Raw genomic sequence first — 13509 nt, forward strand, 5'->3', positions numbered from 1 at the left:
AAACACAGTCACTGTGGACAATCTAAGTCATAGAGCTGTCCATCTTATGGTGAACAAAGTGAAAGACCCACACAAAAATGATCCCACACCAGGTTACAAAAAAAGTTCTTTTTTTATAAATAAAACAGGACCAAAACAGCAAAAGTCCAATCAGCAGAACTGAAGTAATGTAAGTTTAAAGATTTCAGTGAAAATAGTGCCAAAAAGCACCAAGTGCCAACTGTGGCTATTGGTCAAGCCAGACCACGATGAAGTCACAAGTTCACAGTCACAGTGGAGCGGAGGCCTGCTATGGGGACTCAGTTACGCCCGCTGAACGGAGTACCTTAAACCCTCGAACAGTCAGGGTAATGCATCAGTTCCGAGGAGCTGCGAGGCTGCAATGCAGAGTTCGGTGTCATCGTCGAGGCTGCCATCGATTAGGGATACAAGGACCAGCGCCAATGATGTGATGCATAGCAGCGGTTGTGATAATGCGGTGGGCTGCGATGCAATTTGGGTCTTTGCGATGGGGAAGTCCCACGCACTGTTGATGATGTGTCGGTTCTGCTCGGGATTGAGCTGTGCAGCAGAGAAGATGCATCAGTTCTGCTAGATCCACAGAGGCTGGTAGAACACCATAGGCTCACTGCCAGCAGTCCAGGACTAGGGTGGCACTACTTGGCAGGGTAGATGGCGGAGTCCAGGTGCTGGAGTCAAGGTTGTTGGAGCCTTCTGTCCCTAACGCTCAAGTCAGGAGGCCAACCAACTAGTCCTTGGAGTCACTCTGGGGTCCTGGGTCCAACAGATGCAGGTCCAGCCCTTCTCACACAGGCAGGAGGGCAACAGGCAGCAGTTCAGCACAGCAGGGCAGCAGTCATTCAGAGCAGCAGTCCAGCAGAGTGGCAGTCATTTCAGCAGCACAGCAGTCCTTCTTCCTGGCAGAGTGTCAAAAGGTCCAGCTGTGTACTGAAGAGTTGGTGTCTGGGGTCCAATATTCATACATGGGCCTTCCTTTGAAGTGGAAGAAGATTCTAGAAGGTTCCCCTCTGAAGTCCTCAGGCATTCTGCCTTCCCTGCCTCAGCTCCAGACTAAATATAGGGGGTATACAGCTTATTGTGCGGAGGCAGCTCACAGCTCATTCAAGTGTAAGTAGGGCTGTGCCCTGCTCTGCCCTCCCATCCTGCCAGGCATGGCCCAGCCAGGTACACCTAAACTCTCTATTGTGTGTGGCTGTGTAGAAGGAATGCACAAAGCCCAACTGCCAACTTCATCAAGTTATGTGACCCAGAGACAGGCGGCAGGCACAAAATGGCTAACGCAGGAAAAAGCCCTCTTTCGAAAAGTGCCATTTTCAGAATTGTAACTAAAAATCCAACTTCACCATAAGAAAGGATTTCTCATTATAATTGCATAGATACTAAACATGAACTGGCTATCTGATCCCAATTGGACATTACAGCTTATTTAAAGTAATGGCGTAACTATACTGTTATCCTATGAAAATGGTAGGCTTTGTAGTATTAAAAAACAAATGTAACAGATTTTCACTACCAGGATATGTAAAACTTAAAGGTACTGTGTGAAATTGGGTTGTTGGTTGATTGGAGTGTAAGTCATGGTCAAGCAGCGGCCACAATCCCTTGCAGAGTGAACCACAAAAAGCCACTAAATTAACCTGTGCTTATCCCAAGGTAGCTTTGCACAAAAAGCAGCCAGGCTTAACTGATACGCAATGTGTAAATATTTATGCAGTACATAGACAGTATTAAAGTGAAAGCACAACAGAAGAAAAACACTAAACCAATCTAGAAAAAGAGGGTACATTTTAAATTAATTACTTGACAACAAAATGACAAACACCCAACCAGTAGAACCGGAGTTATGAATTTCTGAAGCTTAAGGTTCAGAATAGCACATAAAAGATTAAAGCGCCAACAACAGACATCTAGTCGGGTGAGACCGGGTCAAAGTCGAAAGGTAAAGCCGTCAGCGATTAATCGTGTTTCAGATACAAGAAGTGGATTGAGCCCGGTCAGCGCTTATGTTTGGACTTAGAAAAATTCTTGAAGAAAAATGTCTGAGAAGGTAAAGTTCAATGTGGAAAGGCAAAGGAGGGAGCTTTGTTGTTGGATGCCTTGGGTCAAAACCACAATGAAGATTTCTATGTTTGGACTTAGTCATCAAACTGGAAGCTCCAGTGGGACGAGGCAGAGGCTGTAGTTGCAGACAGTTCCATGAGATCAGATACCCCTTTGGCGAAGGACCGCTGAAATGGATTTGCTGTTGTGGAAAAAAATGTATCAGGAGAAGCAGCAAAGTCAGTACGAATGGTGATGCACCTTGGGACTGATAGACAAGCATGTTGGCACTTTTGGTCCAAATTTTGCGTAAGTCTTCAGTATTGGAAAATTGCAATCTAGATATCTTTAACACTAAAACCAAATGTCTAGGACTGATGGGACACTTTTTAGGGGTTCAGGACTCACTCTGGCTGTGTCCAGGTGTGGGTGTAAGATGGTGAGAGCCTATTATGTCCCTGTGGCTCTGAACAGCAGGGTTGGCCTCTGAGGGTTCAAGGCAGGCTCCAGGCAGAACAGCCTGGCAGAGAGCTCAGCAGGCCACAGCAACAGACTGCCCTCTGAGGGTCCTTCCGCAGGTTGCGTAGTCAACTGAAGAGTGGGTCTGAAGATCCTATTTTTATACTCTGGTGCCCTTCTTCTGCAAGGTAGGAGAAGCCTCTGGAAATGTTCTTTGAAGGTCATAGGATTTCCTAACTGCCCTGCTGTGGCTCTAAGCTAGCTGAAGTGAAAATACAGGTCTTTTAGTCCTTTGTGTGGTGGCAAAGCACAAGCTCCTCAAGGGTACGTGGGGTTGTGCTCAGCTCCGCCCTCCCCAACCTGCCAGTAGATGGTCTATTGTGTGTCTTTTGCTTTCACCCTAAGTGTGCCGGGTATGCCCAGATGTGGGTCCTGAGCTCACTGTGCCACCAGATCTCTTGACTGGGGGAGAATGTCTGCATTGTCAGCATTCCGTCCATCATTTATTTGTTGTAACGCTTTTCGCCCTAAGTGGGATGGGTATGCCCAGACGTGGGTCCCGTGCTCACTACGCCACTGGAGTCAAGCTATCCTGGCTGATGACGGCTGATAGCCAGAAACCGGTCCTAGGATGCTTGATTCTGGTCCAGGGAAGACATGGCTTGGCAGTTCGGGCTGGACTGTTCCCATGAGGCACAGGGTCAAGACTGATTTGCATATGGCCATGTCTGAACGGGGGTGGCGTAGTGGGCAAAAGAACGATGGATTTAACCCAGATCTCTTGACTGGGGGAGAATGTCTGCATTGTCAGCATTCCGTCCATCATTTGTTTGTTGTAACGCTTTTCGCCCTAAGTGGGATGGGTATGCCCAGACGTGGGTCCCGTGCTCACTACGCCACTGGAGTCAAGCTATCCTGGCTGATGACGGCTGATAGACAGAAACCGGTCCTAGGATGCTTGATTCTGGTCCAGGGAAGACATGGCTTGGCAGTTCGGGCTGGACTGTTCCTATGAGGCACAGGGTCAAGACTGATTTGCATATGGCCATGTCTGAACTGGGGTGGCGTAGTGGGCAAAAGAACGATGGATTTAACCCAGATCTCTTGACTGGGGGAGAATGTCTGCATTGTCAGCATTCCGTCCATCATTTGTTTGTTGTAACGCTTTTCGCCCTAAGTGGGATGGGTATGCCCAGACGTGGGTCCCGTGCTCACTACGCCACTGGAGTCAAGCTATCCTGGCTGATGACGGCTGATAGCCAGAAACCGGTCCTAGGATGCTTGATTCTGGTCCAGGGAAGACATGGCTTGGCAGTTCGGGCTGGACTGTTCCCATGAGGCACAGGGTCAAGACTGATTTGCATATGGCCATGTCTGAACTGGGGTGGCGTAGTGGGCAAAAGAACGATGGATTTAACCCAGATCTCTTGACTGGGGGAGAATGTCTGCATTGTCAGCATTCCGTCCATCATTTGTTTGTTGTAACGCTTTTCGCCCTAAGTGGGATGGGTATGCCCAGACGTGGGTCCCGTGCTCACTACGCCACTGGAGTCAAGCTATCCTGGCTGATGACGGTTGATAGCCATAAACCGGTCCTAGGATGCTTGATTCTGGTCCAGGGAAGACATGGCTTGGCAGTTCGGGCTGGACTGTTCCCATGAGGCACAGGGTCAAGACTGATTTGCATATGGCCATGTCTGAACTGGGGTGGCGTAGTGGGCAAAAGAACGATGGATTTAACCCAGATCTCTTGACTGGGGGAGAATGTCTGCATTGTCAGCATTCCGTCCATCATTTGTTTGTTGTAACGCTTTTCGCCCTAAGTGGGATGGGTATGCCCAGACGTGGGTCCCGTGCTCACTACGCCACTGGAGTCAAGCTATCCTGGCTGATGACGGCTGATAGCCAGAAACCGGTCCTAGGATGCTTGATTCTGGTCCAGGGAAGACATGGCTTGGCAGTTCGGGCTGGACTGTTCCCATGAGGCACAGGGTCAAGACTGATTTGCATATGGCCATGTCTGAACTGGGGTGGCGTAGTGGACAAAAGAACAATGGATTTAACCCAGATCTCTTGACTGGGGGAGAATGTCTGCATTGTCAGCATTCCGTCCATCATTTGTTTGTTGTAACTGGATTCAAGCTAGACTGGCTGAGAAAGGGTGATGTCCCGAAACCGGTCCCGGGATGCTTGTTTCCAGGGAGGACCTGGCTTGGCAGTTCGGCCTGGACTGTTCCCATGAGGCACAGCATTACGACTGATTTGCATATGGCTGGGTCTAAACTGGGGTGAAATGGTGAGCAAAAGTATGATAGATTTAACCCAGATCTCTTGGCTGTAGGTGAAGGTTTGATTTGCTCTGCATTCCATCCATCACTTGTGTGTCTTTAACTTTCTAGGAGTGACATTTTCAAAATTGCGAGGGAAAATGTGACTTTACCATTAAAGCTGGTTTATCATTGCAGTTTCATGGGTGCCAAACATGAAATATCCTCCTCCTCTGAATTAGGAATTAGAGCTCATTAAATGTAATAAGGAACACCCAATGTTATCCTAGGGGAGGAGTAGACCTCACAGTAGTGAAAAGCTAATTTGGAAGTTTTTCACTACCAAAAAATGTAAAACTTAAAAGTACATGCCCAGCCTTTTAATTACATAGCGCCCTGGCCAATGGATTGACTAGGGCCTACCTTAGGTGTGGTATATGTAATAAAAGGGGAATTTGAGGCTTGGTAAGGGAATTTAAATGCCAAGCCGACATGTAAGTGTGGTACTGTATTCAGGCTGCAATGGCAGGCCAGGGACATGTTTTAAGGCTACTTAAGTTGGTAGTACAATGAGTGCTGCAGACCCACAGGTAGCATTTAATTTACAGGCCCAAGTTATATAGTTTAGCACTCTACAAGGGATTTATAAGTAAATTAGATATGCCAATCAGTTACACGCCAGTAAAATCATGTTCAGGGGAGCGAGCACAAGCACTTTTCAACTGGTTAGCAGTGATAAACTGTTCAAAGTCCTAAGGCTAACAAAAGCAAAGATCCAGCAAAGTTTGTAGGGAAGTAGGCAAAAACATTTGGGGGAAGACCACCCTAACAGTGACAGGTCTAACATGTACATATCCTACATTTTAAAAACATTGCACCCTGCCCTCTGGGCTGTCCAGGGTGTACCTTAGGGGTGACTCATATGTAGTAAAAAGGGAGGTTTAGACCTGCCAAAAGGTTTATTTTGCCTGGTCATACTGGCAGTTTTAAATTACATTTAGGCTGCATTGGCAGACCAGAAACATGGTTTAAAAGGTTAACTAAGTGAGTGGCATATTTAGTGCTGCAGGCCCTGGGTACATATTGTACCACTTTTCTAAGGACTTATAAGTAAATTAAATGTTGCAATCACCTGTATGCCACTTTTACCATGTTTTAAGAAGTAAGCACAAGCACTGTGGCACTGGTTAGCAATGGTAACGTCTTAAAGCCAACAATAACAAATTGCAGTAAACAAGAGGTGATAAAGCAAAATGTGTGGTGGAAGACCACACCAATGGACCACTGTTGACTCCGAAAAAGTTTTTTTTCAACATTCACAAAGTGGAATAGGTCCATTTGGTATCCCTCCCATTTGTGAATGGGTGATCACCTCCTTTGAGGTGTTGGCAAAATATCAATGTTTTGTAATTGGTTTTTGGTTGCAAAACCTTATTACATACTCTAAGAAATCAATACTTGGAAGAGACACCCAAAACATGCCCCTTCTAAATACTGATTTGGTATGGTTTTCTAAATCTTTTTACTGATTCAGAAAACTTTTTAGGAATCATTAAATAGGCTTATTATAGCTAAAAAAGAGTTTTCATGTATGAAAACCCTCTGGGTCATCAAATCAGAGGGTTTGAGAACGCTAAACTCCTTTGTACGTCTGGGCCTTGGGGCCAGATGTATCAAAGGGTTTTGCCCATTCTATGTCTATGGGGAAATGAGTTGATACATATGGCCCTAAATGACTAGTCAGAAAATCAGCACAGAAAATAAGATCAGATGTGAGCTACTCTTAAGCAGGGAATAAAATAAGTTTACAGGTAAAGTGACATTTTGTGGACCCATTCCCTATGAAAGAAGGCTACATTTGATGCCTAATGAGCAATTTAGTTTCTATTATTCTGTAGCTTCTGGGAGTAATTAATATATGTGATTCACCTTTGATATTTCTACCGCTGTTGGCAAATATCACCAACAGAAAAATACCATTAGTGCTACTTCCATTCAGATGTGAAGCTATGCTACTGGAACAAATGCACACTCACATCCCATTGGAGATTACTACCATGCAGAGAGCTACTCAAAATACGGTGATAATGTTTTACTTCCACAATGAGGTCCAAGGTCATTTAGTAATTGATAAAAATGTATTAATCAAATGTGCATGGCCGAGTTCTATTCTATGAATCAACACCGGTCACCAGACTGAGGAGCTCCTTGCTTACAGGGACAACCTGCCAGAATTGTCAATGATGATTCATAGGGGAGGAAGGTGGCATTCAACCAACAAGGACAGACGGCCAATAAAGTTGTTCTGCTCTTCTACATGCCACCAGCTGCCCCCACGGTGCATTTGTGTGCCTGACTCTTGTGAAAAACGCAGACTCGCTCGCACAACTGACCAGGAGCATGAACGCATGGAGACCATTAATGTGTGCCTGGCTTCTCCACTCCTGACTTTTAAATAAAACCTCAAAGCTTTGCATAGTTAGTGACACAGTTTATCAGGCTGGCCTGGGTACTGCAGGTCATAATTGTGCATGCTGGCGGGACCGCCTCAGCTTTTATCCTTGCAGCATTTATAAATTGAGATCATTCAGATGAGTAAGAAAACATCATTTACTCGATTGCATGGGAACAATTAGAAGTTCTTAGTAAATGTCACTTTCATCCACCCCCTAATTTTCTTGAGTATATGATGTATTATGCTCATACTTCAAGAAAGTTGATTTCACAATAGCTTTTGTCTTTTGTGAAAACCCAAAATCATTTACTAGCCATATCCCTCAAAATATGTGTTGTAGTTTCAATCAAGTATGCAAATCAAAATGGCGTAAAATGTATTTCAACCACATTATCTCATACCCAGTATGACTATAACATGAATGAAAACGGTGCATGCATAAAGCAGGACATTCACATATTTTGTGTAAAGCCTTACACATTTGTTGAGTGCAAGACTATAGCGATGGATGTGTGCATCTACACCACAACACCAAAGAAGCACTTTGCTCAGCTTTATGAAAAATTTGTTATTTAGGAACAATACAGGCATATTTATATATGATTCAATTCCAAAACAGCAAACAGAAGGAAAAGTGTATCATACTTTAACACTTACAGAAAGATATATGTTATCTGTTTGTCTGTCACCCAATGTACCGCTCAAGCTTTTCTTCTGTGAATTATAAAAGGTGCTGAAGGGATGTTACACATTTTTCGAAAAGTTGTGTCTTGATTGGATTTTGTCTAACACCTAACCAGCCAGCGTCTCATATCTAGGTCATACAGTTTACAAAGTAAATCATTTGAAATGTTACAGTTGGTTAGGGACTCTGGCCCAGTGGTTTTACATTTCAGACCTGGCAACGATCAGCTCCTCCGTCGGCGCCTCTTAGCTCTCTCGGACGCCTCTCACCAAGCTCCCGACATCTCTTTCAGCTCTTCTTTCCACATTTCTTAGATGCCCCAGCCGTTCTTTCTGCTCCTCGAATGCGTCCTTCAGCTAGTGTAATAGATTAAAGATTTAAAATGTATTCATATTGTTTCTAACATTAAAATAAGCAATTACTTTACTATTGAATGTTTGAACATTTGTGTACTCCGATTTCATTTTATTGTCATCACTTTTATAACTTTGTAGTATGCTTACAGTGGAAAATTCCAGGTACAGCATGTACTTGTGTTGAAAAGTGTATTACAATAATTTGAAAACTTACAAAGAAAGACAATACAATCAGAACATTCAACGGGATTAGTAGAGTGTTTTTCCTTGAAAATTCGAAATACTTGCTACTAGAAAATATTTAAATGAGATACTTAGTTAAACGTTAGCTTACACTTCCAAACATATGAAAGATTTCAATAATTGACCTTTTTTTTACTTTCCCATAGCTTCCTGAAATCTACAAGTGCACCATTACTGTAGAATGGTTTAACAATTTTAACAACAAGAAATTGCAAATAAATTTACTTTTTTGGTATTGAGTTTGGTGTATATTACAGATGAGCAAACTAGCAAATGATTGTAATATTCAATAAAGTTACCATTTAAATTGCATTGACTTGTAGCTCGTAAATATTTCTAACCTTATCACCCTAAATATGATCTAATCGTTGCAAATTATTAAACATCTTACTTTGCCCAAAAGTGGTAAAATCCTCCACATAATAATAGGTTCATATTATAGTTACAAATGTGTAAGAATAGAGCACATGTTAAAGTGATCATATGCCTGGTGACTCCAGTTCTCTTAAATAAAAGTAAATTGATTTATGGTATCTATTAATGTTGTTAAGAAATATAAAATACAGAAAGGGGTAGTTAGAGAGGTAAAGGAAACATAAGTAAATGAAGAGAAACTCAGAGAGAGAAAGCAATATATATTGATCTATCTTTAATAAAATCTTGGAAAAGCTTTATTTAATATGATTTGTAATTATAACTTGACCTGTTAACTGGCAGAATTTCACTTCTTCGATGATTTTGATTGAAAATGTAAATCACAATAATTGTTGATGGTCATCAAGGGCTTTCAAGATTAATCTTTCATTCGTTTTGTGATGTTACTTCCAGTGCTTGAAATGGATTTGTGAAAGTGCAGGTACTCACTACCCTGGACAAGTTTTTTGCTATTGACAAGTGCCAGTACTTTCCAACTTAAAGTATTGCCTCCAAACTGAGAAGTGCTGCTACTCTCCAGTACTTTTCCAGGTAAAGAGGTGAAGGTACTCTGTACCTGTGAGTACCATCCTTTTAAAACACTATTTACTACATAGAGCTTCTTTCTAAGATTTCATTTGAATTTGCACAGCTGTTTTAATTGTAATGTTAATTTAACTATACAATTGAATTGTATTTATTTTTGTTGACTTACAGTTAAATAGTGTTTCACAGCTGTAATATTTTCATCCCTTAAATGGTAATTTAAACATATTAGTCTTCTATCAATATTATGTTTTTAACATTATTATGTGGAGCAAAACGATGTTGCACTTCAATATGTACAAAAAAGATCAGTTTTTTTGACTAACGCGAAATGGAAAGGTAAATTGAAAAGGTACAGTAAAGCAACGTAGTTAGCTGTCAAAAAAGGCTAAAGATGGCCCCTTCACCACATGAACTCTGGAACAGCGGATCTTAACCCTTGGCAATCTACTGCAACTACCCAGGCAGATATGACAGCCAAACATTATTTTCCGTCAATAATCATAAGCAGTCTGAGCTAAATAACTATGTAAATCTAGCTCCTCCTGTAATGTAATGTAATGTAATGTAAATAAGTAGTTATAAAGCGCGTGGCTACTCCGCAGAATGTCCCGGCGCTAAAGGACCACAAGACAGGCACCAGCGCTATAACAAGAAGAAGGCAAACAGACTATTGCTGGAATAGCCAAGTTTTTAGCTTGAAAGTAAGCAGATCCTGGACCTGTCGGAGGGACAATGGCAGACTATTCCATAAGCAGGAGGACAGCACTTGAAAGGAGCGGCCGCTCACACGGGAGCGGGCAAACTTGGGGATGGACGGCAGAAACAGCGCAGAGGACCTCAGGGCTTTTTGCGGCATATACTGCTGAATCCTCTTCCTAATGTAGATGGTTCCGATATCATGTAGGGCACGGAAGGCCAGAACTAGAGCTTTAAACTGAATCCTCCTCCTGACCAGCAGCCAGATGGATGGACATACGTGCTAAGGGCCCGACCATGAGAATTGCTCTAGTCGCGCGTTCTAAACCACCTGCAGGATGTTTAATAGGTATACTGGAAGACCCAGGTACAGGGCATTGACGTATTCCAATGTTGATACAATCAGGGTTTAGACTACCGTCTTCCTGTACTTATCTGGCAGCAGGGAAAGAAAGTTTTTTAACATTGTTAGCATGCCAAAGCAGGTGCCAGCGACTGTTTGGATCTGCGCCTTCATAGATAAATTTACACCTAACTTGACCCCAAGGTTCTTAACAGTGCTCACTGAGGCTGTAGGGGGGACATATCCTGGGGCCACCACTGGCGCCACACTTCGCATGGTGAGCGACCAAAGAAGATAATCTCAGATTTTTCTGGGTTACACTTAAATTGGTTCCGCCTTTGCCAGGAGAAGAGCTTCGTCAGGCAGATGTTAATTTTGCCGCTTCTAAAATCGGCGCCTTTGTCGCAAGTGAACAGCAGTTGAATATCATCTGCATATGATACTATTTTAGCGCCGTGTGCCTCAGCATGAAGTGCAAGAGGGGCCATATAGATATTAAACAGTGACGGGCTCAAAATAGACCTCTGCGGGACCCCCACCTGCATGTGAGGAATGGGGGCCGCAAAGGGAGGGGACCAAATTGTTTGCTGACGGTCTCCAAGAAAGGAAGAAAAACACTTGAATACCGTGCCCCCAACGCCGCACTCCCGGGGATAATAGTTTAATCAAGTAACAATAATACTTATTTGATGGCTACTGTATTGCCACCCCAATGTTTTTGATGAATGTATTAATAAAACCAGTAAAAATATATAACAAAAAAATTCTAAGCATTTTGAAAACATTTTTTAGTCAACAGCTGATTTTTAGTTCGGCATGGAGCATGTATGAATGCATACAGTCACTGTTCACATAAAGACACTCTCCAAACTAAACCAGCAGTCAGGTGCTAACTAACACACTTTAGAAATGCTTATGATTTTCTAGAAGGGCTCTGCAATCCATGGTTATAAACACAAGTAGATGCACAAAAGACCCTTCCTGGTTGCATGTTCTGTCATCCACTGCTTTACGTAGCCAGGCCGTTACAGACTCGAAGCACCTACCCTTCTTATATTGCAGAGGCTGCATATCTGCATTTTTCAACAGGACTGAAATACTTCCATAGGCGGAGTACAAATTCCCACTAGGCAGCACAATGAGCATGTGGTCTTCTAGCTATATTGTCACCATTTGACACAAAGACCTTAGGGAGAGGAGTTGGTCTAACAGCTAGGGCAGTCGACCTCGAATTTGGGGAACTGGATTCGAGTCTCTGCAACAACCCTGAACATCCTGTGATTCTGGGAAAATCACTTAATATCCTCGTGCCTAACAAAAAAAAAATTAATGTGTCCTCATGTAACGCAACTGGTGCTATGTATAGTGCTCTGATACCCAATACCTTCAGTCAACTTTGCGCTATATAAAACTCCGGAAAAAAAAAAAACCTGCATTGGCTCCACCTTTGTCTGCTCCAATCTGGATTGCTGCCCTGTGTTTGTCCAGAGCCAGAGTTAATCCACTTACAACCTCTGTTCCACAACTTTCTGCCAAGAGCTCTGATTTGGCAAAATTACCTATTGATTTGTAAATGTAACCTGGATCACATAATGGTGTGCCATTCTTAAATTTAAACACACAGTTGCAGAGGCAAGTAAATGTTTTGCCTTTATAATGTTTATCTCAAATTATATTCTGTACCATATAGATGTATGTCTTTTTTAATAGTCATTGCTCAAAATGCGAGCCAGGCCTACAGGACGTGCCAATGCTTGCTTTTTCCTTCTTCCCATTTTTTGAACAATGTTTCTTTCTAAATTGTTGTCTTTCTTTGTTTGATTATTTATTTAATGTCTCCTTTTTCTTTATCTATTTCCTTCCATCTTACTTTCCATATTTCACACCTTTGTTTCTTTCATTCCACCCTTCCTCCTTCTCTTTTTTCTTCCAGCTTTCCATCATTGTCTTTCATTTTTTCATCTTTCTATTTTTCTTTGTAGCTTTTTTACCTATTTTACTTTTCCCTCCTTCTTTCCAAGGCCTTCTTTTTTATTCATTTATCTATCCTTCTTTTCTGTCAGTCTTACCTTCTCTTTCCTTCTTGATACCATATTTTTTTCCTCCACTCCAACTTTCTTATTTCATTAGGTACTTCTTTTGATAAATTCTCCACAGCTGCCTGTCATTTTGTTCCTCTTCCTTTTTTCCTTTATCCTTCATTGTTCCTCTTACGTCTGTTGTTATTTCAAATATTCATTGTATCTCATTTTGCTTTCTTTCTCTCTCTCTTTCTCTCTTTCTTTTCCATTCCTCTCTCTTTCCCTATCAATGTGGAGGCAATACATCTTTCCTCTTGTGTCACGCTGGACCTTATATTGCTGGTATGTGCACAGTGACATTGCACTGAGTGCTCTGGACCCAGACTGGTACTATTAAACTGTTTTCACCCAATGGCTGAATATATCCTTTTCTGTAGGGTCATGATAGATACTGCAGAAAATGCCCCAATGATGTGGAAGTTACATATCATTTGTGAGTGATGGTGTGCATTATGCCACCCAAATATATGGCACAAGAATATGGCTGCCAGGAGAATCACAGTGCTCTTGCTGGGCTGCAGATTAAAAGCACTGTGATATCACATGGAAAGGAAAAGTATACCTTTTATTGCTAGAAAACCAAAAACTATTTCTATATATTAAGGAACCTCCCTCAAAGTGTGCCATGTAAACCTTCAGAGCAGGGTGCCTAATATATAAAAAGTTGCCAACTACTAATTTTAAATAAGTGCCTTCACTCTGAGTGATTGTCAAAAAGTGTTTTTCGCTGTGTAGGTTTAGACTACACTCTCCAGGAACCGCCTAGGTTTCCTTAAAATCTTAAACTTATATATATTCTCATGGGTAAAACGCTAGCAAGATGAAACAAGTTATTTGTCACTCAGTTTATGAAATCCAATTTAATACAGATATCTGATTTTAGAGGAAAAGTAACTTTGG

At 42.3% G+C, this 13509-nt stretch overlaps 1 protein-coding gene across 3 annotated transcripts in view; it reads right to left on the reverse strand.

The window, feature by feature from the left end:
• The window catches only part of TAFA2 (TAFA chemokine like family member 2), a 1225759-nt gene that overhangs the window by 12059 nt on the left and 1200191 nt on the right, over positions 1-13509 (reverse strand). For all 3 annotated transcript variants that reach the window (XM_085653346.1, XM_085653345.1, XM_085653344.1), the window contains exon 8: positions 8141-8283. In XM_085653346.1, the coding sequence (XP_085509472.1) occupies positions 8173-8283 (111 nt within the window). In that variant the 3' untranslated portion in view covers positions 8141-8172. The remainder of the gene's footprint in view (positions 1-8140; positions 8284-13509) is intronic.

The sequence above is a fragment of the Triturus cristatus genome, chromosome 4_1 (assembly GCF_964204655.1).
Source record: "Triturus cristatus chromosome 4_1, aTriCri1.1, whole genome shotgun sequence".
Taxonomy (NCBI): Eukaryota; Metazoa; Chordata; class Amphibia; order Caudata; family Salamandridae; genus Triturus; species Triturus cristatus.